The sequence below is a fragment of the Squalius cephalus genome (genome assembly GCF_949319135.1).
Source record: "Squalius cephalus genome assembly, chromosome: 23".
Lineage (NCBI taxonomy): Eukaryota > Metazoa > Chordata > Actinopteri > Cypriniformes > Leuciscidae > Squalius > Squalius cephalus.
This window is the reverse complement of record NC_137144.1, coordinates 4,358,815-4,384,954: the sequence shown is the minus strand read 5'-3', so window position 1 is coordinate 4,384,954 and position 26,140 is coordinate 4,358,815. Positions and strand designations below refer to the sequence as shown.

Genomic DNA, 26,140 nt, shown 5'->3' with positions numbered 1-26,140 from the left:
TCATATAAGATAGAGCCGCACTGCCGGTCTATATGTCAACTCATGCGATGTGGCCAGCAGCGCGGGTCAGCATAATACATAAGCACATTATAGGGGAAAATAGAGCGGTCTCGCCGGTCTATGTATAGAGAGAATAATCCCCAGCACAACCGAGTGAAGAATAGGCGGCCAGCAGCGCGGGCCCGCACTAATAAACGTGTGCGTAAGGGGGCAAAAAAGACAGAGCGGCCCAGCCGGTCTATGTACAAAAGCTCTTCCCTTGGTGTCATTACCAGAAATATATTAACAGTACTGCACATGCGTGACTGGGCAGAACATACATATCACTTATACTGATAACAGTTTGGCCTGTAGGGCAGGAACTTCCAGGTGATAAAACCTCACGAATGTAGATGGGGAGGCCCAGCCCGCCGCCATGCAAATATCGTGAATAGAAATCCCCCTGGACCAAGCCCACGACGAGGCCATGCCTCTAGTGGAGTGGGCTCTGATGCCCGTAGGGCACTGCAGGTGTTTGGAGGCGTAAGCTGCCGCGATTGCGTCCACTATCCACCTGGACAAACTCTGTTTCGAGGCGGCAAGACCTTTGGTGCGTCCACCAAACGAAACAAAGAGCTGCTCAGAACGCCTAAAGGCGGCGGAGCGCGTGATGTAAACCCTCAGCGCCCTGACGGGGCATAGGAGGTTATCACCGTCCTCGCTATCGGGTACTGGCAGAGCCGACAGGGAGATGATTTGCGCCCTAAAGGGAGTACCAATCGCTTTGGGGATGTAACCGTGTCTCGGTTTGAGGATGACTTTAGAGTCATTAGGTCCGAACTCAAGACACGCGGCGCTAACAGACAGCGCATGTAGATCCCCCATGTGTTTTACTGAAGACAGAGCTATCAGAAAAACGGTTTTGACCGAGAGGTATTTCAGATCCACGGATTCGAGCGGTTCAAAGAGAAAAGGGCCTCCAGGACCAAGGACAGATCCCAAATAGGAACCGAGGGGGGCCGCGGGGGATTCATCCGTCTAGCTCCTCTGAGGAAGCGGATGATAAGCTCGTCTCTTCCTATTGCGCGGCAGCGCGTCGTCTCTGCAAACACTGCGATAGCTGCAACATACACTTTGAGCGTGGAAGGGGACCTGCCCTTGTCCAACAGCTCTTGTAGGAAGGAGAGCACCCGTGGGACCCCACATGTACGTGGATCCAGGCACTTAGTAGCGCACCATTCGGAGAACACAGACCATTTAGACGCATAGAGCCTTCTTGTGGCAGGGGCTCTAGACTGCGTGATCGTGTTTATGACTCCTTCTGGCAGGTCAACGGGTATTCGTTGATTAACAACGCATGCAGAGACCAGCGCTCTGGATGGGGATGCCAGATTGATCCACCGGCTTGAGAGAGGAGATCCTTTCTCAGCGGGATCGGCCATGGGGCTAAGTGCGACAGCCTCACTAGTTCTGGGTACCAGATTTGGTTCTCCCACCGCGGGGCTATTTAGGAGCACTGGGTGGCGCGTTTCCCTGATCCTCTTGATGACCTGTGGTAACAGGGAGATCGGAGGGAAAGCATACAGCGGGAGGCTGGGCCAGGTCTGGGCCTCACTTTTCAAGAAGAACATCGGGCAGTGGGCGTTGTCTTTTGACGCAAAGAGGTCGACTTTCGCCCTGCCGAATAGGCGCCAGAGTGACTGGACTGTCTGAAGGTGCAGAGACCATTCTCCCGGCGGAATGTTGTCTCTGGACAGTCTGTCTGGGCCGACGTTCAGGTGGCCCGGCACGTGCACGGCTTTCAGCGAGCGCAACGAGTGATGAGCCCACACGAGAAGGCGTTCTGTCAGCTTGCAGAGGTTCCTGGATCTGACACCGCCCTGGCTGTTCACATAGGACACCACGGACATGTTGTCCGAACGGACTAGCACGTGGTGATCCCGTATGAATGTGAGGAAGCGCTTGAGCGCGTTTTCGACCGCTATCATCTCCAAACAGTTTATGTGGAGGCATTTCTCCTGGTCTGACCACAGGCCAAAGACCGGTTTGCCCTCGAAAAGAGCGCCCCAACCTAAGTTGGATGCGTCTGTCGAGATAACTTTTCAGTGCGAAACGGCTCCAATTGTCACTCCCCGCTGGTACCAGTCGGCCGCTAACCAGGGCTTCAGTGCTGAAACGCAGCTCTGAGTCACTCTGATTCGAATGCTGCCGGAGGCCCAGGCTCTGTGAGGCACTCGGGCGTTCAACCAGCGTTGCAACGGGCGCATATGTAGTAGACCCAGCTGAAGCACTGGTGCAGCTGAAGCCATACATCCCAGCATCCTCTGAAATGTCTTGAGAGGTGCGGTGCTGCCCGGCTGGAAAGACACGGTCAGGTGTCGAATACAGCGCACGCGCTGTGTCGACAGGCGGGCTATCATTGCCACAGAGTCCAGTTCCATAACCAGGAAGGAGGTTGACTGACTGGGCACTAATGAGCTCTTGCTCCAGTTGACCGTGAGACCCAGGCTTTCCAGGTGGCTGAGAAGCACTGTTCTGTGAGCGATAAGCTCTTCCTCTGACTGTGCTAGAATGAGCCAATCGTCCAGATAGTTCAGAATTCGCATTCCCTGACCACTCAGGGGAGCGAGAGTCGTATCCATGCACTTCGTGAATGTACGGGGTGCTAAAGACTGGCCGAACGGTAGGACGGTGTAATGATATACCTGACCGTCGAAGGCAAATCTCAAGAATGGCCTGTGACGGGGTATTATCTGGATCTGAAATTAAGCATCCTTCAGATCGAGGGAAATAAACCAGTCTCTTGGGCGAATCTGCGCGAGGATCTGCCTGGTTGTGAGCATTTTGAACAGTCTTCTCATAAGAGCTTTGTTCAAATGTCTAAGATCTAAAATTGGTCTGAGAGCTCCATCCTTCTTTGGAACGAGGAAATAACGGCTGTAAAAGCCTGACTCGCTCATAGAAGGTTGAACCGGTTCTATAGTCCCTTTGCATAGAAGCGTCGCTATTTCTGCTCGAAGTAGATGTGCTACTTCCCCATTCACTCTCGTCTCGGTTCGCGCTAGAAAGCGCGGGTGGCGGCGAGCGAACTGCAGAGTATAGCCTTTTTTTACTGTGCTCAGCACCCATTCTGACGCGCCTGGAATAGCTTCCCACGCTTTCGCGTGTGCCGCCAGGGGCAGAATGGCCTCCGGGCTCTGATTGCCGCGTGCCGCGGGCTTGAGAGCTAGATATGGAGGCACGGGTGCAGCTCGCGCGCTCTCGGTACTTAGATACCGCGGATCGCACACAGCGATAGCTGGCCGTTTTACACACAGTGTCCCGGTGGCTTTGGACGGGGAACGTATATTGTGAGGCGCGACACGCGAGGGCGGCGTCAGGGGCGAAATGTTCGTTAGTATGTGTGAGCGCTCGAGGGCGGGCACATTACTTACATTTAAAACTTGACCAGTCGTAAGAGGCCGTGTGACAGAGCGGGCAGTGAGCAGGTGTGGGCACGGTGAGGTGGACACGTGACCTACTTATAACACTCGAGCGGCTTCTGCCTGCTTTATGAGAGTGGGCTCTGTGAGAGACACGGGATTTATAGTGCTTGTGTGCAGAGGTGAACACGGAAACGTGGGCACATTCACTGCATTTGAAACACATACGGCGTGAGCCGTGCAACCAGACATTATGCTCATTTGAGATTTCTCTGGGTCGCCGTGAGAACGGTGGTTGCACGCAGGCGAGCGGGTAGACATACCGGCTCGTTGGCTGCGAGGTGAACATCTGCAGTCGCCGTGGCAATGGGGACTGACAGAGCGTGAAGCTTTGACGGTGGTCCAGCCGCAGCGGGACTTAACAGTCTTTTCTTCCCTCGTGTTTAGACGCTCATAAATACTCGAGCACCATGAGTAGGAGTGGTGCGAGAGGCGGGTTTGCTTTCAGTATGTAAGAAAAACTGGCCGCGAGCTCGGAGAAGCGAACAGCATAAATTTTTATCCGCGAGAGCCGGGATCGAACTCAGGTCTCTAGTGCGAAAGTCTGTGATTCTGCCACTGGACCACGGGGGAGAACACATTAGCTTTTTGTAGGCGTGCGTGTATAAAAACAGGCTCGTTTACTGCAATAGTAATATTTCCAGTCGCCTGAATTTAAGAGGGGACTGAGAAATGTGTGAGAATTGGCGGTTTGTCCAGCCACAGCGGGACTAAAACACTCTCTCCTCTTTTCGCTGGTGAGTGAGGCGCGCGCGCTGAACGTTGCTCGTGACTGTCTGCTCTGTCATCCCTTGTGAACGGCACAATCTGTGCGGCCCAACAAGAGGGAGAGCGAGTTCGCTTTCTGTATGTAAGAAAAGCTGGCCGCGAGCTGGAGAAGCGAACAGCATACATTTTTTATCTGCTGCGAGAGCCGGGATCGAACCCGGGTCTCTGGCGCGAAAGCCTAAGATTCCGCCACTTAACCACAGGGGAGAATACATCAGCTTCATCATCTCTTGTGACGGCGTTCGCTTGCAGGCGTGCGTGTATTTATAACAGGCTCGTATACTGCGATATGAACAATTCCAGTCGCCTGAACTTAAGAGGGGACTGAGAAATGTGTGACAAATGGAGGTAGGTCCGGCCACGGCGGGACGAAAACACTCTGTTCTCCTTTCGCCGGTGAGTGGACGCGCGAGGACGGAGTAGCTTTCTTGTAACGTAAAGAGAGCTTCAAGACCGTCCGCTTCTGCCATCCCTTGTGAGCGGTGCAGTTTGCGCGGCTCGAACAGAGGGAGAGGAAGCTCGCTCCGAGACCGTCCGCTTCTGCCATCCCTTGTGAGCGGCGCAGTAGCGCGGCTCGAACAGAGGCAGGGTGTATATCTCATTCGCCTCATCCCCTGACGCTGCGGCGGCACGGGCGAGAGCCGGCGGTTGAGCGGCCGGGAGGGGGGGCGGAGAGGGCAAGAGAGAAGCTCGAGGGAGAGGTTCCGGCGAGCTCCTCAGTCACATCAGTCTCCGGTGGTCTCTGCGAGCGGCGCTTCTTCTTGCGCGGCCCGGCAGGGACAGGTGGAGCGACAGCTTGGTCGAAAACTTCAAGTCGAGCCCGCAGGGTCGACATTGAAAGTTCTTCGCACTCGGGGCAGCCGCCCGTAGAGAGTGCGGTTGCGGCGTGCTCGCGGCCCAGGCAGAGAGCGCAGATGAGGTGGCGGTCTCCGTTGCTGAGCGGGGCGCGGCACGAGCCGCAGGAAAAACGAGGCATTTTGACAAAAACGCCTCGTGCTCTTTTAGAACAGTGAGAGAAAGTGTGTGTCGCAGGGAGAACACACACAGCAGTAATAAAAGGATATGTCGCCGGAAAGAGTAGCAGGCACGGATGGCTGAAGGCGGCGAAGGCGGCCGGCTTCTTCAGGCGCTGTCCTAAGCTTGCTGGTCGCTGGTTTCGACGGCGGCGGCTCTCAAGATCCAGCGATGCGAAGAGCTTCGCTGAAGACAAGAAAATCAGATAATCAGCCTACGAGCCCTTGCTTATATGCACACTGGCCACACCCATCTTGACGGTTAGAAGGGTGTGGAGGGCGCGACGTCACGCAGGGCTCACTGGTAGGCTTAAGCAGTTGCCGCCGGGCAGCCAATGAGCACGCTTATACAGCTTGCCATGGTCTGCCGGCTGCCGCACTGCGTTGACAATGAATGCAAAATTAAGGATAATTTTTGGCTTCAGATCTCGAAGAAAGAAGACTTTCCCGTAGCGTAAGCTAAACTTACGCAATACGAGAGAACCTCTCGTAAGAGAACAATTAATTCTTTGCTGATACTTCCTCGTCATCATGGAGAGCGCAGTTCGCACCGCGTCTGTCGTTGCTATGCAACCAACATAGGCGCGCCTTGAAAAACGAGCGCACCGCTCGCTTCTAGCTAGCGCGCTTGCCGCGCGCCTACATTTGAAGTCTGTGTCATTTCCTCCTTTCTTATCAACAAGTGGATTTACAGCCGGAGGAAACGCAGCTTTTTTGATATAAAGTTTTTCTTGTTCCCGAATACAAATATTTTTTAAATATTTGTTCGAAATAAGTATTCGTAAAAACACATTATTTGTGCCTTTCTGAATACTGTATTCGGGTTCGGCTCCACCCCTAATAGATAGATAGATAGATGGATAGATAGATAAAGTGCAGAGTTGTTTAATCAGCGTTGTGTCAGAGAGTTGTCCCTACATGGCAAACCTGTGCATCTGCAGCTCCACCTGTCAGAAGGTGTGGCCAATCAGCTTCCTTTAAAAAGGACTGCTTCTGTCCTGTCGAGCTCAGAGATCAGGGGCTTCCTCCGAGACTCAACAACCTCCAGACTGTCGTCAGAGACCGCCATCACATCCAGCAACCATCCAGCCAGTGTCCAGTGTCCAGATCACCGAGCCTCTCGCCAGGTCTGCACTCTCTGCTTTCTGTAAAAATACATTTTACATTGTGTAAAATGTCATTTATGATTTTACAGATTTTTCCTGTAGTTTTAAAAACGCAAAAATATATATTTCTTTTGCAAAAATAGACTTTTCTGTTAAAAGAACAGGAAACATCTGACATTATGAATATCTGTAAAACCACATTTTAAAAAAAGGTTAAATTTAAGTTTGATTCTGTAAAAACATTTTATAAATTAAATATCTTCGTTAAACATTTAAAAGACAGTTGTTTTTAGACCTGCAAAGTTAAAACGATTATTTATCACCTATTAAATTAATCTCCAACTATTCTGATAATCAGTTTGAGTCATTTTTTATAAGAAAACAGGTAAAAACAGTTAAATGGAGCCATTGACTTCCATAGTATATATTTTTCCTACTATGGAAGTCAATGGCTCCAGTTAACTGTTTGGTTACCGACATTCTTCAAAATATCTTCTTTTGTGTTCAGCAGAAGAAAGAAACTCATACAGGTTTGAAACAACTTGAGGGTGAGTATATGATGACAGAATTTTCATTTTAAAGTGAACTATCCCTTTAAATGACAAAACAAGACATTTGAGGACGCCATCTTTGTCATGGTTGCATGGGCGTAAATCTCATCTAACAGTTGGGGGGGGGGACAATAAACATAAAATATCTGAAGAGCAATTTTTGAAGGGGACACAAATAATAAAGCCACAATTATACTTGTAGAGGACATGTGTTCACAGAGAAAAGCCTTAAAGGATTAATTCACCCCAAAATGAAAATTTCCTAATAATTTACTCACCCCAACGCCATCCAAGATATCCATGTCTTTCTTTCCTCAGCGGGAGATAGAGAAATTATGTTTTTTGAGGAAAACATTTCTGGATTTTTCGTCTAACAATGTAGTCCTTTGGTTACCATCGTCTTTAAGTCCAAATCAATGCAGTTTCAAAAGTCTTTGAAGTGTTTAAACGGGTTGTACGCGATCACAGCTAAAGAAGAGGTTGTTATCTAGCGAAACGATAGGTCATTTTCAAAAAATTAATTGTACTGTTTAGGGTGTTCGTGTGTAGAGTCTACCCCGTTGTCTCTGTGTTGACTCTTTTGGTTGTTATCGTCTCTGTGTCTGTCTGTCCATCTCTCAGTCCGTCTCTCTGTCTGTCCCTCTCTCTCTCTCCTCTCTCTCTCTCTCTCTCTCTCTCTCTCTCTCTCTCTCTCTCTCTCTCTCTCTCTCTCTCTCTCTCTCTCCCCATCTGTCTGTCTGTATGTCTGTCCATCTCTCAGTCCATCTCTCTGTCTGTCTCTATCTCTCTATCTCTCTCTCCATCTGTATGTCTGTCTGTCTGTCTGTATGTCTGTCTCTGTATGTCTGTCTGTCTGTCTGTCTGTTTGTCCTTGTTCTGTCCTCCAGGCTTACTCAGTCTCTGTGGATGGCAGAGATCTGTGGTTAAAAAGTGTCCCTGATTGTCTGGTAGAGTTGGCGAGAGGTTAGAAAGTGCCCCTTGGTCTCCACCTCCTGCAGGTTGCAGTGTGTGCACAGTCTCTCCTCTCTGGGGAGCCAGGTTAGTCTGTGGCGGCCTCTCTCCACAGCCAGGTCTTGCTCACTACAGTACATTTAAATGCACAGCATGCACCGCTTTTTCTACCGGTTAACCTATGTCAGAATTACACAGACCGATCACTAAATTAGTACATGTTAACAACTTAATGTTTCATTAACACACTCTTGTCAGAGCGTAGGACAGCACCGTGTTCCCGCCAGATGACGCTTGTTCAGCACATTATAACGTTATGTGTAGCTAACTAACTATCGTTAGCTAGCTAACTAACTAACATTAACGTAGCCATCAGCCGCAACGGGGGCTGCTCGCTCCCTCCACTTTTTTGCGGAGACACAGCGTCGACAGCCCCGGAAATGGACAGTCGGTTTAGCCACCTCCCGACGTCCTCAATATGACATTGGAAGGTTTTTTCTAGAAAATTGTATATGTTTGATTGGATTTGGCCTGGCTTAATAGCATTTTGGTAGGGTTCCAAACTAACTTCCTTCCATTTATATCTTGTATTAATATTATATAATTTGATTGGTGTTGATATGAGCTGATTCTGTGTGGATGTGTTTAGGTAGACTGTGGTCAGATAGGGGGGTTATTGGGTTGACAGTGAAAGCTCTGAGAGACTCTAGTCAAGTCAAGTCATCTTCATTTATATAGCGCTTTTAACAATGTAGATTATTTCAAAGCAGCTTTACAGAGATAAACGTATAATTAAAGGTAAGATTGTTTTGGCTTTATAGCGGTTCTTTAATAAAGTTAGTTTCCAGCTAAAGTTAGTTTTGATTGATTCGCTTCCGTCGCAACGATCATTTGTTATTAAATTAGGGGCCGCTAGGACGACACCATTCTCTCTACACAAACTTTAAACGCGATCCTGTGAGAAACACTGATGGCGTTCACATGCGCATTAAGAATGGGTTCTATAGTTATGTGCGTTTGAATATACGTGCGCAGGTTTGTAATTCCCTACAAACCAAGCAAAAAACAAAGTACTGGTGTTTCCTTATAGTTTTGATTCAGAATTTTATTTTATTTTATCAGATAGATAGATACGCAAATTGAGTTTTCCCGACAACGCTTTATCTGTAGAGTGGTAAAGGGATCCTCCATAGGGAGAGACTAGTTGGCACTTCAGCACTGCGTTGTCATCGGGTCCAGGTGAAGGTCCTTCGTCAGATCTGGATACGGCCTGGATCCGGCAGGCTGCGGGAAAACCTCGGGATAAACACAGACACTAAAATTAGCGTAGATGCCATTCTTCTCATGATGTAACAAGTACATCAGGATTTATGGGAAGTGTTCCCGGTTCCAGCTGACCTAATCTATGCAGCCTAACATTGAATTATAGAAGTCTATAATGTATTATGTGAACGCTAGGTCAAAGAGATGTGTTTTTAGTCTAGCTTTGAACTGACAGAGTGTGTATGCTTCCCGGACAATGGTAGGAAGATTGTTCCAAAGTTTTGGTGCTAAATAAGAAAAGGATCTACCGCCAGCAGTCGATTTTGATATTTTAGGTATTATCAACTGGCCGGAATTTTGAGATCGCAATAGACGTGAAGGACTATAATGCGTTAAGAGCTCGCTCAAGTACTGCGGAGCTAAACCATTTAGTGCTTTGTAAGTAATCAGCAATATTTTAAAATTTATACTATGTTTAATAGGGAGCCAATGAAGTGTTGACAGAACCGGGCTAATATGGTCAAACTTCCTGGTTCTGGTAAGAACTCGAGCTGCTGCGTTTTGAACTAGCTGTAGTTTGTTTATTAAGCGTGCAGGGAAACCACCCAGTAGAGCATTACAATAATCTAGCCTTGAGGTCATGAATGCATGAACTAATTGTTCCGCATTTGTCAATGAGAGCATATGACGTAATTTAGATATATTTTTAAGATGGAAAAATGTGGTTTTACAGATACTAGACACGTGACTTTCAAATGAAAGATTGGTATCAAAGAGCACACCCAGGTTCCTAACCGACGACGAAGACTTAACAGAGCAGCCATCAAGTGTTAGACAGTATTCTAGATTATTACGTGAGGAAGTTTTTTGTCCAATAATTGGAATCTCTGTTTTTTCAGAATAAAGTAGTAGGAAATTACGAGTCATCCAATTTTTTATATCAGCTATGCATTCTGTTAATTTAGTGAATTGGTAAGTTTCGTTAGGTTTTGAAGAAATATAGAGCTGAGTATCATCGGCATAACAGTGGAAGCTAGCTCCATGTTTCCTAATGATATCTCCTAATGGTAGCATGTACAGAGTGAACAGCAGCGGTCCTAGTACTTAGCCTTGTGGTACACCATACTGAACTTGTGATTGATGAGACATCTCTTCATTTACTGCTACAAATTGATAACGGTCAGATAAGTATGATTTAAACCATGCTAGTGCAATTCCCCTAATGCCAACATAGTTTTCTAGTCTATTTAAAAGAATGTTGTGGTCAATGGTGTCAAATGCAGCACTAAGATCGAGTAACACTAATAGAGAGACACAACCACTATCGGATGATAAGAGCAAATCATTTGTGACTCTAACGAGTGCAGTCTCAGTACTATGGTACGGTCTAAATCCGGACTGGAAATCCTCGCAGATATAATTTCTTTCAAGAAAGGAACACAGTTGTGAGGATACTGCCTTTTCTAAAATCTTTGACAGAAAAGGTAGATTCGAGATCGGCCTGTAATTGACTAATTCTGTAGGATCAAGTTGCGTTTTTTTAACAAGCGGTTTAATCATAGCCAGCTTAAAGTTTTTTGGTACGTATCCTAGAGACAAAGACGAATGAATGATATTAAGAAGAGGATCTATGACCTCTGGAAGCATCTCTTTCAGTAGCTTAGTCGGTATAGGGTCTAACATACATGTTGTAGATTTAGATGATTTAACGAGTTTAGTAAATTCTTCCTCTCCTAAAGCAACGAATGAATCAAATTTTTCCTCAGGGAGACTACAATGCACTGCCTGATGTGATACTGTAGTAGACGGTTGCATAGTTATAATTTTGTCCCTGATATTATCAATCTTATAAGTGAAGAAGTTCATAAAGTCATTACTGCTGTGTTGCTTGGAAACTTCTGTGTTTGAAGCTTTCTTTTTCGTTAGTTTAGCCACTGTTTCAAATAAATACCTAGGATTATGTTTATTTTCTTCTAATAGGGTTGAAAAATAAGCAGATCTAGCAGCTTTTAAGGCCTGTCTGTAAGCAATCGAGCTCTCTTTCCATGAAATGCGAAATACCTCTAGTTTTGTTTTCTTCCAGTTGCGCTCCATTTTTCTGGCTGCTCTCTTAAGGGCCCGAGTGTGCTCGTTGTTCCACGGCATTGGATTATTTTCTTTAATCTTCTTTAAGCGCAAAGGAGCAACTGTGTCTAAAGTGCTGGAAAAGAGAGAGTTAAAAGTTTCTGTTGTAATATCTAGTTCTTCTAAGCTATCTGAGATGCTAAAATGATGAAACTGATCAGGAAGATTATTAATAAAGCAATCTTTAGTAGCAGAAGTGATAGGTCTAACATATTTGAAACACGGAGTCGGCTTTGCAGCCTTGGCTAAATGCAAATTACACGAGACTAGGTAATGATCTGAGATGTCATCGCTCTGCTGCAGAATTTCAACGGCATCAACATCTATTCCGTGTGATAATATTAGATCTAGAGTATGATTACGACGATGAGTAGGTCCTGACACGTGTTGTCTAACTCCAATTGAGTTTACAATGTCTTTAAATGCCAAACCCAATGCATCTTTTTCATTATCGATGTGTATATTAAAATCACCAACAATTAGTACTTTATCTGCAGTCAATATTAATTCTGATAGAAACTCAGCAAATTCTTTGATAAAGTCTGTATGGTGCCCTGGTGGCCTGTATACAGTAGCCAGCACAAATCTCAAACGTGATTTATCATTTATACTATATATTTTTACATTAAGCACTAACACTTCAAAAGAATTATATTTAAAACTTGATTTCTTAGTGGTTTTGAAAATATTACTATAAATTACAGCAACACCACCCCCTTTGTGTTTCAGACGAGGCTCATGTTTATAACAGTAATCTTGCGGGGTGGACTCAATAAAAGTAATGTAATCGTTTGGTTTTAGCCAGGTTTCTGTCAAACACATCACATCTAGGTTATTATCTGAAATCATATCATTAACAATGAGTGCTTTTGAAGTAAGCGATCGAATATTCAGCAACCCAAGCTTTAGCATTTGCTCATCTGTATTATAGCTGTTTTTTATTTGTTGAACATCAATTAAATTTTTAACCTTAGATGGGTTTAAACGTTTTTTGGATTTCCAAATTCGGGGAACAGACACAGTCTCTATATGATGATATCTAGGTGAAAGAGGCTCTATGTGATGGGATTTATCTGACCTTGGTGACGCGAGGCCGCTAGCAGACGGTCGGTTTAGCCAGTCTGTCTGCTTCCTGACCTGAGCCCCAGATTGTCATGTTTGAGCTCTAAGACTATGAACCATATTACTAGAGAGAAGAGCAGCACCATCCCAGGAGGGATGAATACCATCTCTTTTCAACTGGTCAGGTTTGCCCAAAAAACTTTTCCAATTGTCTATGAATTCAATATTACACGGACACCATTAGACAGCCAGTGATTCAGTGAACACATTCTACTAACTATCTCATCACTCCTGCGAACAGGAAGGGGGCCAGAGCAAATTACAGTGCCTGACATCGTACTTGCGAGTTCACACACCTCTTTAATATTAAATTTGGTGATCTCCGACTGGCGGAGTCGAACATCATTAGTGCCGACATGAATAATGATCTTAGAGAATTTACGATTAGCATTAGCCAGCACTTTTAAATTTGCTTTGATGTCAGGCGCTCTGGCTCCCGGCAAACATGTGACTATGTTCGCTGGTGTCTCTATTTTCACATTCCGTGTGATCGAATCACCAATTACTAGGGCACAATCAACAGAATTCTCAGTGGGTGTTTCACTGAGTGGGGCAAATCGATTTGTTATGGTAATCGGAACGGAAGAGTGGTTTTTTGATCCGCGACTAGAGCGATCCCTCACTGTCAACCATTTGCCCGGCTGCTCAGGCACTAATTCAGCTGGAACCGCATCATGTAAAGTGTTCACGCTAGGCACATCCAAAATAGTATCTAAAGCTCTAGCACTCTTACTATCCTCAATTAAAGTTTGGATGCGTGTCTCTAGTTCTGAAAGCTTCTCTGTCAGCCTAACTGACTTTTATCACACATAAATCCTATATTGCCAACAGAGAAGGCTATGCTAAACATGTGACATGAAGTGCAGGTGACAATAACAGGACAAGACATTACTCACCGTGTTTGTTGAGTGATTCTTACTCACCTGAGCTTTTTATGAACTCAAAGGCGCGGGCGCACGAGAGAAAAAAATAAATAAATAAAAAATAAAATAGCTGAGCGCACGGGTGGCGCGTTAACAGGCTAGCAGTAGCGAATTACTAGCGTGTTGTGCTAGTAGTAACGGAAGCTAGCGATGTCAGGTTAATCTGAGATGTTGTACAGAATATTTATACTGTATTTAGTATAAACAACTACAAATTGTAGTAAATGATGGTTCAAAACAAAGAAATACGAGGCTAAGACGGAGCTTACAGCACCGAAGCAAACACACTCACAGCAGGCAGAGAGGCAGACAGGAGCAATCGATCAATTGATCACTCTAGGCTTAGGTCAGTGAGGAAATAATCCGCTGTGCTTTTACCCAGTGTTCAAATTATACCGTGAGCTTCGGAGGGTACAGCTATTTCTATTTGTACTGATGACGTCATACACTCATTTGCATATCTGTGATGTCATTATGCAATAATTTACATAAAGCTTAGGCTAAAGCCCCTTTCACACTACAATTTCTGAGGGGAGTTTCCTCTGTGGGGAGGATTTATGACACTATCTCAAGTATGGCTAGACATCAGCCTTCCCTCTTTTCTGTTCATTAATGCTCAGACAGATATAACAAACCCACACTGCATTCTAAGTGATGTACATCAAAGTGTGAGTCATTAAATGAGGATTAATTAGATAGGAGACATGATACAGGTAAGGTTACATTGACCGTTGGTTGTATAATAAAATACATACCCTAGTATATACATAATAGCACACAAGACAGTCAATCATTCACACAGTTTCTGGGAGGCATGTTCATTTATAGCTCAGTTCGTCTATGATTAATGCAGCAAAGTCTGTATTAAGGATTGTTTCTGCCTCCCATTGTCTCTCCTAAGCATGGGACACATTCTTTTGCCCCATAAAACCAACTTATCTGATCATGGTAGGACCTTCTTGTCCTGTTTGGGGGATGGGACCACAGATCCCAGAGTGAAGTTTAAAGATTCTTTTGTACATATACCAAATAATTGTGTCTGATTTGTCTCAGTCGTTACAGAAAATACTAAATATTTAGACTCGTAAAGGCATGTAAATGAACGACAAACAAAAGGCGATTGTTGTTATTGCGGCCGTGTATCTACACCGTAAAGTTAAAAAGATCTCAACTTTGCTGCATCGCCAGACACAACTTTGTCGCTTGTAGTGTGAACGGGGCTTAAGTTGGCAACACTGATTAAAGAACCAGTCTGAACGTACTAGAAATGGTACAGCCCAATGGGGAGGGCTGTGCCATTTATCTGGTACGTAGTAAGGGATTGAAAATTGTATTTCATTAGATTATTTCCTGAATTGTTGGTGATGGTAATACTGCATTTAAATACGCTACATAATATAATAATTTGGGGTTGGCTAACATTATATTTTATTAATTCTTTTCAGTACCCCCCAAACTATTATTTCCATCCCTTTTGGGAGAGTCCAAGTCTCATCTAGCGGGGTCGTAATTTGTATATGTTTGTCTGTGCGGTGTGTGTGTTTGTCTGTGCGGTGTGTGTGTGTGTGTGTGTGTGTGTGTGTACGGTGTGTGTGTGTGTGTGTGTGTGTTTGTGTGTGTTTGTTTGTCTGTGTGGTGTGTGTGTGTGTGTGTGTGTGTTTGTTTGTCTGTGCGATGTGTGCCTGAGCGGTGTGTGTGTGTGTCTGTGTGTGTTTGCCTGTGCGGTGTGTGTGTCTGTGTGTTTGTCTGTGCGGTGTGTGTGTGTGTGTGTGTTTGTTTGTCTGTGCGGTGTGTGTGTGTGTGTATGTGTGTGTGTGTGTGTGTGTGTGTGTGTGTGTTTTTGTCTGTGCGGTGTGTGCCTGAGCGGTGTGTGTGTGTGTGTGTGTGTGTTTTTGTCTGTGCGGTGTTTGTCTGAGCGGTGTGTGTGTGTGTGTGTGTGCTGTGTTTGTGAGCGGTGTCTGTCTGGTGTGTGTGTGTTTGTCTGTGTGGTGTATGTGTGTGTGTGCCTGAGCGGTATGTGTGTGTGCATGTGTTTGTCTGAGCGGCGCGTGTGTGTGTGTTTGTCTGAGCGGTGTGTGTGTTTGTGTGCCTTGTGTGTCTGAGTGGTGTGTGTGTTTGTCTGTGCGGTGTGTGTGTGTGTGTGTGTGTCTGAGCGGTGTGTGTGTTTGTCTGTGCGTGTGTGTGTGTGTGTTTGTCTGTGCGGTGTGTGTGTGTGTGTGTGTGTGTGTGTGTGTTTGTCTGAGCGGTGTTTGAGTGGTGTGTGTGTCTGTGTGTGTGTTTTGTCTGTGTGGTGTGTCTGAGCGGTGTGTGTGTTGGTGTGTGTGTTTTTGTCTGTGTGGTGTGTGTCTGAGCGGTGTGTGTGTGTGTGTTTGTCTGAGAGGTGTGTGTGTGTGTGTGTGTGTGTGTGTGTGTGTGTGTGTGTGTGTGTGTGTGTGTGTGTGTTTGTCTGTGTGTGTGTTTGTTTGTGTTTTTGTCTGAGCGTTCAAAACATTTATTGAGATGAGAATGTCATGTAACAGGGTGGACATTTGGCCTTTGCATGTGTGAAGAATTTGGTCAAAATTATTTGAGTCATATCCTGAGCTGGACCAATATATTTTTCTTGTAGTGTAACAATCCATTCTTCAGATAAAATTATTAACTCATGGAAATTTGATAGAAATTTACCCAGCTGAAATGGCACTGAATGGTAGGAATGACCCAGTTACAAAAACTGTGACTCAACACGACAACTTTTACGGGTGCTTGTGAATGAATCAACTACTTTCATGAAATGATGTTTCATTAAAGTTCGGGAGGAGCACGTTCAAATAATCAATCAATCAATCAACTCATCAAACAATTACCATGTCTACCCTATCAGCATTAGAGGAAGCATATATATATTCACTCTGTCAACTCGCCTAACTTCCTTGACAGTTTTCAGCATCCCTCCACCACCCCAACTCCTCACTCTTGGCTTGTTCTTTCACAGCCAGGAATACGGGGGGAGTACTCTGGGTTCGGGCCGAATACCGAGCCCGGAGCCCTCTCCTCGGACAGCACACCAAATATGCATTTATTCTATCTGACTTATTTGTAAGTGTGAACTCGTGAAATGGTCAAATATAGCAAACTTTTAGCTGTGTTGCCATGTGTCACGAATAAGACACCTGAGGAGCTAACACTCTGTCTAGAGCGAACATGCTTATAAACTCACACCGTAGAACTGAAATGACATTCATTAGAAGAGTATTCGTTAAAACATTTTGTCATTGAGGATTTCTATAAAATATTGTGCAAATATCTCGTCTAGTTCCCCCCGTAATTCAAACACTGCTGTTACCCAGACATGAGCCGTAGGTGTACTTTCCATAGGAAGACGCCTCGAAGCCGACCGTTGACAATGTACAGACCCAGTGAGCGACAGAACTATAACAGCTGTGACCCATGCTTGTTTGTCATAATTTTGCCTAGGGGGGCATATTGGGGAGGGGATGTTTTTTCCTCCTGGTAAATGTTTATCCCCCTGTGTGCTAAGGTTGTGTCAGGTTCTTGACCTGTCCTAGCATTAAAGTCTCCACAGACTATAATGTGGCCATGAGATTGGAAAAAGGTAATCTTTTCTACCAGCATGGAAAACATTTCTTCTTTATAATATGGGGATGTGTGGGTTTGGGATTAGTTCTGATTTAAACCATATTAGTATGAGTCTCTTCCCTGTTTGACCCCTGGTCGCTTTGTGGATGGTACTGTTACGGGGTGCGGTTGAGGCAGAGATGAGGCAGGATCCAAGTGCAGTAGACTTTTATTAAATAAACTCAAAACTTTACATATACAAACTCAGGACTAAGACTCAGGAACAGAACAGCTACCATGGTGCAACAATATACAAGAACTGACGAAGACTGAACTAAACACAGGGCTTAAATACACAGACAGACAAGCTAAACAAGATAACAAAGGGGCGTGGCTAATCAGAGACACATAACAGCTAAACATGAAAAGACAGGGGAACACATGACAGACAAGAACAAGGCACAAAACCCACACGTGACAGGTACCACCAGCTCCCTGTAGTTTAAAGGGCAGCCAGTGGGACCGTCTCCTCTGTGCCATGTCTCTTGTAGGACGATGAAGTCTGTGTTGGCGATTTGTTTGATGAAGTCTGGGTTTCTGCTCTTAGTCCCAAAGGCCGGTGGTTTTCAACATTGTATATTCCAGGATGAAAGGGTGGTAGATTTGTATTCCATGATTTCTATATTTTTAGTGGTGTTGGCTCTGAACCAAGGTTTCATATCTGAGCATCTGGTGTATTCTGAGGTCACAGCGCTCGGTGGCATTTGGTCAAGCAATGCACCATTGTAACGTTTAAATGAAGACAGAAGATGCAAATGCAAGAACTCAGGTTTATTGAATGAACACGTAGAAAGAGATATAAGGCACACAGTCCAATAGTCCCTGGTAGCACAGGAAGGCAGATGGGCAACCCGAATCCCGTGGTGTGAAGAAGTGAGATGATTTCCTTGGTGAGGCAAGCTGACGGGAACACAACACGAATCCGTAGTGTGAAGAGAGGAGACAGGATCCTTGGAAGACGACAGGCAGAACGAACTCGACAGGAACACCAAAACGGGAAATCAGGAACACCAACGAAGACCACACTGCACAGGGAAAAATCCCACAACGATCTGACAAACACAAGACGAAAGACCATGAGCATAAATAGAGATCGCTGATCAGAATCAGCTGGCGCTGATGACAATCAGCAACTGATCAGCGACCACGCCCACACACACACAAACACAGCGCGAGAAAGAGTCAGTGAATTCATGAACCGTGACATTACCCCTCCCCCTAGGAGCGCCCCCTGGCGCTCCCAGGAGGACCTACCTGTTGATTGTAATCATCAATAAGGGAGTGATCCAGAATGTCTCTCGCAGGAACCCAACTTCTCTCCTCCGGACCGTAACCCTCGGAAGAAAAAACTGGTGGCTGGTACCCTAAGCTACACTGAAACGGAGATAGGCCCGTGGATGACACTGGTAACGAGTTATGGGCGTACTCCACCAATGAATGTTGCTGACTCCAGGAGGAAGGATTCTTGGACACCAAACATCGCAACATTCTCTCAAGATCTTGGTTGGCCCTCTCGGTTTGTCCATTGCTTTGGGGATGGTAACCCGAAGACAGACTGACAGTCGCACTCAGTAATCTACAAAACTCCTGCCAAAATTTGGACACAAATTGGGACCCTCTGTCAGAAACCATGACAGTAGGGAGGCCATGTAAACGAAAGACGTGATCTATGACAGCCGCCGCTGTCTCCTTGGCTGAAGGTAATTTGGGCAAGGGAATTAAATGAGCCGCCTTCGAGAACCGGTCCACTACGGTCAAAACGACCGTCTTACCCTGGGAGGGTGGGAGGGCGGTTATAAAATCTAGCGCTATATGGGACCAGGGTCTCGAAGGGACAGACAGTGGTTGGAGTAACCCATCTGGGGGTCGATTGGAAGTCTTACCAGTGGCACAAACCGAGCAAGCCAAAACAAAACTCCGAATGTCGCGAGCCATTAATGGCCACCAGAATCGTTGCTTGACCAAAAAAACTGGTGCGATTTACGCCTGGATGACATGCTACGCTGGAACAGTGACCCCATCGAATAACGTTGGACTGAACCCCCTCTGGCACAAACAAACGACTCGGTGGGCAACCGGGCGGAGGCATTACCCCTTCTAAGGCCGTCTTGACCTTCGATTCGACCTCCCATGTGAGTGTTGAGATAACTACTTTCTCAGGTAAAATGCACTCGGGAGTCACCGGGCGTTCGGATGGATCAAAAATACGAGATAAAGAGTCGGGTTTGATGTTTTTGGAACCCGGGCGGTACGAGAGAACAAAGTCAAAACGTCCGAAAAAAGTTGGAGTTGAGTCTTTTGGCAGATCTAATATATTCCAGGTTCTTAAGATCGGTCCAAATGATAAAAGGTACCCCGACCCCTCTAACCAATGACGCCACTCTTCCAGCGCTAACTTGACTGCCAACAGCTCTCTGTTACCAATGTCATAGTTACGTTCAGCAGGAGATAAACGATGGGACAAAAACGCGCAAGGGTGCATCTTGTCATCTGAGGAAGAACGCTGGGATAGAACTGCACCTACCCCCACCTCTGACTCGTCGACCTCCACCACGAACTGACGTGATGGATCAGGGGGCAATCAGAATGGGAGCAGAACTGAAGCATCTCTTGAGGTTAGCGAATAAAGCCTCGGCTGTATCGGACCACCTGAACGTCGTTCTGGGGAGGTCAAGGCAGTCAGAGGAGCGGCTAGTTGGCTGAAGTTGCGAATAAAACGCCGATAGAAATTGGCAAACCCCAGAAACCTCTGTAGGGCCTTACGGGAATCTGGACTTGGCCAATCCATCACAGCCTTAACCATGTCAGGGTCCATGCGTATCCCCTCAGAAGAGATGATGCAACCTAAGAAAGGAACAGACTGTGCATGAAAAGTGCATTTCTCCACCTTGACAAAAAGCCCATTCTCTAGCAACCTCTGAAGCACTCGTCTGACGTGCTGAACGTGTTCCTGGAGAGAAGACGAAAAAATCAATATGTCATCCAGGTAAACATATATGAATTGGTCTACCATATCTCTCAACACATCATTGACGAGTGCCCGGAAAACCGCTGGGGAGTTGGACAGCCCAAAGGGCATGACCAAATATTCAAAATGACCCCTGGTGGTATTAAAAGCGGTTTTCCATTCATCCCCCTTCCTGATGCGAATCAAATGATATGCATTGTGTAAGTCCAATTTTGTGAAGACAGAGGCTCCCTGCAACCGCTCGAAGGCTGAAGACATCAACGGCAAAGGATAAGTATTCTTTACCGTGATGTTGTTCAACCCTCGCTAATCAATACATGGTCGCAGAGATCCATCCTTCTTACCAACAAAAAAGAACCCCGCCAACGCCGGAGTAGAGGAAGGACGAATGAATTCGGAAGCTAGAGAATCAGAAATGTATTTCTCCATGGCCTCTCTCTCCGGAATAGAAAGAGAGTATAACTTGCCCTTAGGCGGAGACGTACCTGGCATAAGATCTATAGCACAGTCATAGGGACGATGCGGAGGAAGAGAAGCAGCCCGAGACTTACTGAACACTTCCTTCAGGTCGAGGTACTCCGCGGGCACGTTAGACAAATTCACCGACTCCTCCTGCAAAACAGAACTGGACACCGAAGAACAGGCAGACACTAAACAAGACGCATAACACTTAGTGCTCCAAGCAGACACTGAATTGTGACCCCAGTCAACCCTGGGATTGTGCTGGGTGAGCCAGGGATGACCGAGGACCACAGGATTATGAGGAGAGTCCAGGAGTAGAAATGAGAGTTCTTCTGTGTGGTTGCCTGAGGTTATGAGTGTCAGTGAATCAGTGGTGAGTGTAATGACAGGTAGTTCTTGTCCGTTGAGTGCATTGACAGAAATCGGGTTCGTGAGTGGTATGATGGGGATTTGCAGCTTACATGCCAAAGAGAAGTCCATGAAATTCCCCTCGGCCCCAGAATCCAGAAGTGCATAACAGTTGTAGAATCGGGTTGCCCATTGCAGTCTCACCGGGAGGAGAGTGGAGGAGGTCTTGCTGGTTGATTCTCCCACACCGCCGTTCCCCACTGTGCCGCACGTCCAGACAGTAGGAACCAGAGCCACCTTGGCTTCCTCTGAAGCGAAAGTCTGCGGTTGCAGAGCAAATAACATGGAACATTTGGTTAGAAATGCTCTACACAGTTGTGGTTCCCCATTGTACCTCTCAGGCGCAGGTAATCTCAGTTCCGGTGGATGGTTAGTCAGCGGCGGCGGGGGTGGCGTTGGCGGTGTGGGTGGCGCAGTGGGAGGCGTGAGGTTTTGAATCCGCTGGGTGAGCTCGGACACCTGCGCTACCAAGGCTTGTACCGCGCGTCCAGTCAGGGCTAAGTTTTCCTCCTGCTGGTCCATCCTCGTAGCGCTTCTGGGCAGGAATTCAGCCAGGTCTGGGTCTCTTGCTGCATCCATGACGGTCAGATCATTCTGTAACGTTTAAATGAAGACGCTAGAAAGAGTCAAGGTTATAATCGTTAACGAAAACTAACGAAAAAACGAAAACTAGGAGGGAAAAAACATTGTCGTTAACTGAAATAAAAATAAAAACGAGGCATTACAAAAAAACGATAACTAACTAAAACTGTATATGTGTGTTTGGCAAAACTAACTAAAATAAAATAAAATTTTAGAGTAAATGTCCTTAGTTTTCGTCTTTGTCAAGGTCTTTCATTTTTTAACGCTATTTAAAACACGCAGCGTATTCGTTCAGCTGCATTTCCTTTCCCTGCTCTCCCTCCGTCTCTCTGTCACTCATGCGTCTCTCACATGCGCACGCGCGCACACACACACACACACACACACACACACACACACACACACACACACACACACACACACACACACAGCCCCTCCCCTCCGTGCACACCGCGTCTCCATGAGAACGAGTGTTCGTTCGACGTTGAAAGCAAGTTCGCTAAAGGTTAGTATCTCTATCTCGTGAACACCTTACAATCACACATTAAAAAGTGGTATCAAAATATTTTAAATTCTGAATATAATTTTGTCAGTGTGTTAATGTCGACCCGAGAAGCGATTGCGTCTTTTTTAGAAAGTTAACTAGTCGCAAGTTTGAGGTAAAATGCACTTTTTGGTTGTGGTTGTCGATGTCAAAACACTATATAAGCTTTGATTCAAATATTAAATAATGTTATGTCATTTTTTTACTTTTACACTTAATGTTTGCTGCTTCAATCCAGATGAGTAGGCTATTGACTATAGGGAGAGTGGGGTGAGTTGTGCCAGTTTTTACTCAAAGTGACTTTAAAATGAGGCCATGACAGTAATGCCTTCAACTTAATGATGTACATATATTTCAGGATGTGGTGCATCCCTGAGAACAATAACTTTGGATCTGAAATAAATTGTTTCAGAAATATAGCTCTTGGGAAAAAAGTGGTCTCATGGCACAACTTGCCCCTGGTGCGGGGGAAGTTGTGCCTTTAGGGGAATACATTGGGGTAAATTGTGCCAGTGATTTCTGAAGTAAAACAGAACATTTTAATGTTATGAACTGTAATGCTAATGAAAGCAAGACAAATTCAATACAAAATTACTCATTTAAGGTTTATTTAGATATTGTCACCCTGGAATACCATAGCATGCGTTTTCCTACTATGGTCAATTGCATAGGGATTTTGTATTGAACATAACTCTGGATCACAGTGTCATAGAGACAAGGGGGCGGGCTCATTCTACTCAGACGACCAATCAGTCTCTCAGGATCATTGTGAAGCTATCAAGCTATGCCCTAGCAACCATTTAGAGCACCATAGCAACACAATATATGATATTTGTGACTCATTTCAGGCAAAAGGGCTTTGGCAATAGATGCCTGTTGACATAGCGCTGTCTGTCAATTATGTAACATATAAGAATAAAGTGACTAGGCTAATTTCTAAACATACTATTGTGACATAGGCCACTTAAAAACGGAATAAAACTTCTCTTTAATAACATAGTGCAAACTCAAAACTGAAATCAGTGTTAGCTAAATTAAACAAATTAGCAGGCAGGCCTAAATCAAACAATGATGAGGCATGCCCATCTCCTCACTTCTCAAGATTATCCCCTGTGAGTATGTAGGTCTAGGTGGTCTGGATCTGGCACAACTTAACCCAGGCCCTTTGGCACAAATCACCCCAGACCCACAAGTTTGAAAAACTAGCATGATCCAGCAGTTAAGAGCTAACATCATGCTAACTGTATAGACTCATTGTGTAGCCTACTAAAGCACTAAAACGTGTGTGAAATGTTTTCAAACTTGTCTATAATTGTTCAGACACTACAATCAAAAAACCGTAATCATAGAAATTTTTACTTTGAAAGGGAAAAAACAGTTTTTTGCACTAAAATGTGCTTAACTCTCATGCCATGTGTCTCTCTTCTTTGGAGGATGAGTAAAAGTGATTGCTTTTCAAAATTATGTGGTCACATGACCAATTTCTTCTATGGTTTTCCAGAAACAAGGGGTGGAACTACTTCCCCCCCTGGCACAAATCACCCCACTCTCCCCATAGGGTAAATTTAGTATAGGGTGTGAAAATTGTACAGCTGTGGTATTTGTATAGGGTGTGAATTCTGTATAGAAGATGTGTAGACTTTTGGTACAGCGTGTGGATTTTGTAAGAGGTAAAGGAATTTCAATGGGGTGTGAATTTTTTTCTAAAATTGTATTATGTTTTTATTATTACACAATACTTTTTCTGACTTTTTTGAATCTTGCCCCTGACAAATAACCCAAATTACAAAAAAAGACTAAAACTAACACTAAAACTAATAAAAACTAAACTAAAACTAAGCATTTTCAAAAAATAAAAACTAAACTAAACTAGCAAACCCACTTTAAAAACTAATTAAAACTAAACTGAATTTGAAAACAAAAAGTCAAAACGAAATAAAAATAAAAACTAATGAAAAATGCAAAACTATAATAACCCTGGAAAGAGTCAGTGAATTCATGAACCGTGACAACCATGCCAAGCGTAATCAAAAGTAAATCACTGTTATTTGTACTTATTCCACATATTTACTGTATGTCGGCACCCACACAACAGAAGTTTTCCAGATTTTTAAAGAAATGCCAGTTTTTGGTAGTAGCCCCACAGTGACTAACGCTGTATAAGACCACAAAAGTCAGCGTGGTGGTCGGGGGGAACCAGAGAGTGTCACAGGGGTATCGAATCAAATGCAGTTTGTTATCCGTGTATTTCAGTATCTTACACAGTATCTTACAACCAATCAGAGTAGCAAAATGGGTGAGGCTGAATTTTCAAATTTGGAGCGTTGTCGCTCCTCTGTGATTGAACTGCCAAGGTTGTCTTCATCTTATAATCTGTCTGAATGTGAGGAGAGCCAGTCGTATCTGCCAGAGAAAATAAAACACCAGCTCGGCAGATTTGTTTGGTTCACAGGCGATAAAAAACACCTTAATATTTCTTCCATGTTGTGTTGTCTGTGTTGCAGTCATGGCGTTCCCTCAGCTGTCTGCCTCCATGCTGTTAGCTTCATTGATCCTTCTTCTCTACTGGACGACATCCTCAGCTCGGTCACATGATCCCATGTCCTCCGTCGTCTCACCATCCTACAGGGTGAAGAGAGACCTGGATCCCGATACTAGAGAAAAAGTGGATAAATCTTTGGAAGTGGCAAACAAAGTCCTCACTGTGATCAAAGAAGGGATTAAAAAGATTGATACCCAAAAGTTGTCAGCTGCGATGAATAGTCTCGCCAACATCGCCAGCTTGGCGTCCGGCATCGGAGGTCTGGTTGCGTCTTTTGTCAACATGGTCTTGATCTTCATCCCTCAGGAAGACGAGGTGCTGAAGGAGGTGAAGGAAGGGTTTGCTGAAGTGAACAGAAAGCTGGACTTGCTCTCCATCCAGATCTCCAACCTGGCAACAGACGTAGAATGGTTTAACTACGCCAGTGTCTACTCTCAAGACGAACTCCGCATCCTCAATTCCTGGAAGAAGTTCAATGAGCTTCTTCAGAAGAGTCAGTGGGTACAAAGTGAAGAGGACAAACTCCGACTGGCAGAGATATTCGTCAACTACTATGAGAACACAGGAACTGAGGCCAGTGTGGCCAACCTCTACCATTACCTGACGGTCAAAGACACGTCTCTCAGTGGAAACCTCAACGAACTGCTGAGGAAGAAGTTTAAATGTGACTTTCAAGATATCAGTAAATATAACGTCTATTTCAGCAGTTTGCTGTGGAAGGGGATGGTGCTGAACCAGTTCTACTGGAAACTGATCGGACTGAATTCATTAGGGATAGAAGCCGAACACACCCAGATGTTTAACGATGTCTACGCAGCTCAGAACTCAACTCTAATAGCCGAATGCCTGGGCAACTATGAGCACTACCTGAAGGAAGACGTGGTGAGGATCAGCAAAGGACTCAGTGCTGACAACACAACAGCCATTGCTAAACAGGTGAAAGAGTTTCTGGATAAGAAGTACTTCTGGTACAACTGGGTGGTGATGGTGTGCACAGATTCAAATAAGAAACATAAGTTATATAATATGATACCGATCCCTGTGGGTACGATCACTGTCAATGTGGGCTACACTCTGAAAGCAGAGGAGATAAATATGAAAGAAGTAACAGACAAGCTGGTTAAATGCTACAAGGCAATGGACTACCGTAAATTCTTTAAATGTGATAGTCAATTATCCTATATCCTACAACAGTGCTATCATTACAATGAGCCTTTTGAAAACTATGTTAAGGTGATGCACGCTAGTCTTAAAAAGCAGTTTGTTCAAATCCCAAAATCCCTGAAGGTTTCTGTTGATCTCGATTGTACGGTACCTGAATATAGTTATTATTTTAGTTATCACAAGCTCTATGTCTATTACTCCCCAAACATCTCTCCCTGCCTCAATGTCACATGTGAGAACGGAGGAACGTGCAAGAGGCTGCTGAACTCCTCTGAATATTGGTGTGAGTGTCCTACTAGTCACTATGGAGACAGATGTGAAGAGAAGATTGAGAACCACACCATCCCAGATGTTATCACAAATCACACTGTGCCTGACATCTCCAGCATCAACGCCAAACTGGAGAAGATTCTAGACCTCATCCGTCGTGGTCACTAACAACTACAAATCAGATCAATCTTTGTCACACACAGAGCATTCAGAGCTTTTCTATTTGCAGCTGCATGCTAAAATCAATACATTTCTCCCATAATAATCTACATATAATACCCCATAATGACAAAGAAAACT

The 26,140-nt window shown here is 45.0% G+C and overlaps 2 protein-coding genes across 2 annotated transcripts in view; one reads left to right on the top strand and one right to left on the bottom strand.

The window, feature by feature from the left end:
- The window catches only part of urahb (urate (5-hydroxyiso-) hydrolase b), a 151,104-nt gene that overhangs the window by 117,435 nt on the left and 7,529 nt on the right, over positions 1-26,140 (bottom strand). The window lies entirely within an intron of this gene.
- Positions 6,233-26,008, top strand: LOC307151272 (cephalotoxin-like protein; the record flags this gene model as incomplete). Its single annotated transcript, XM_079859226.1, has 2 exons — positions 6,233-6,369; positions 24,369-26,008. Exon 2 carries the CDS (start codon positions 24,371-24,373, stop codon positions 26,006-26,008), a length of 1,638 nt encoding a protein of 545 aa, XP_079715352.1. The 5' UTR covers positions 6,233-6,369; positions 24,369-24,370.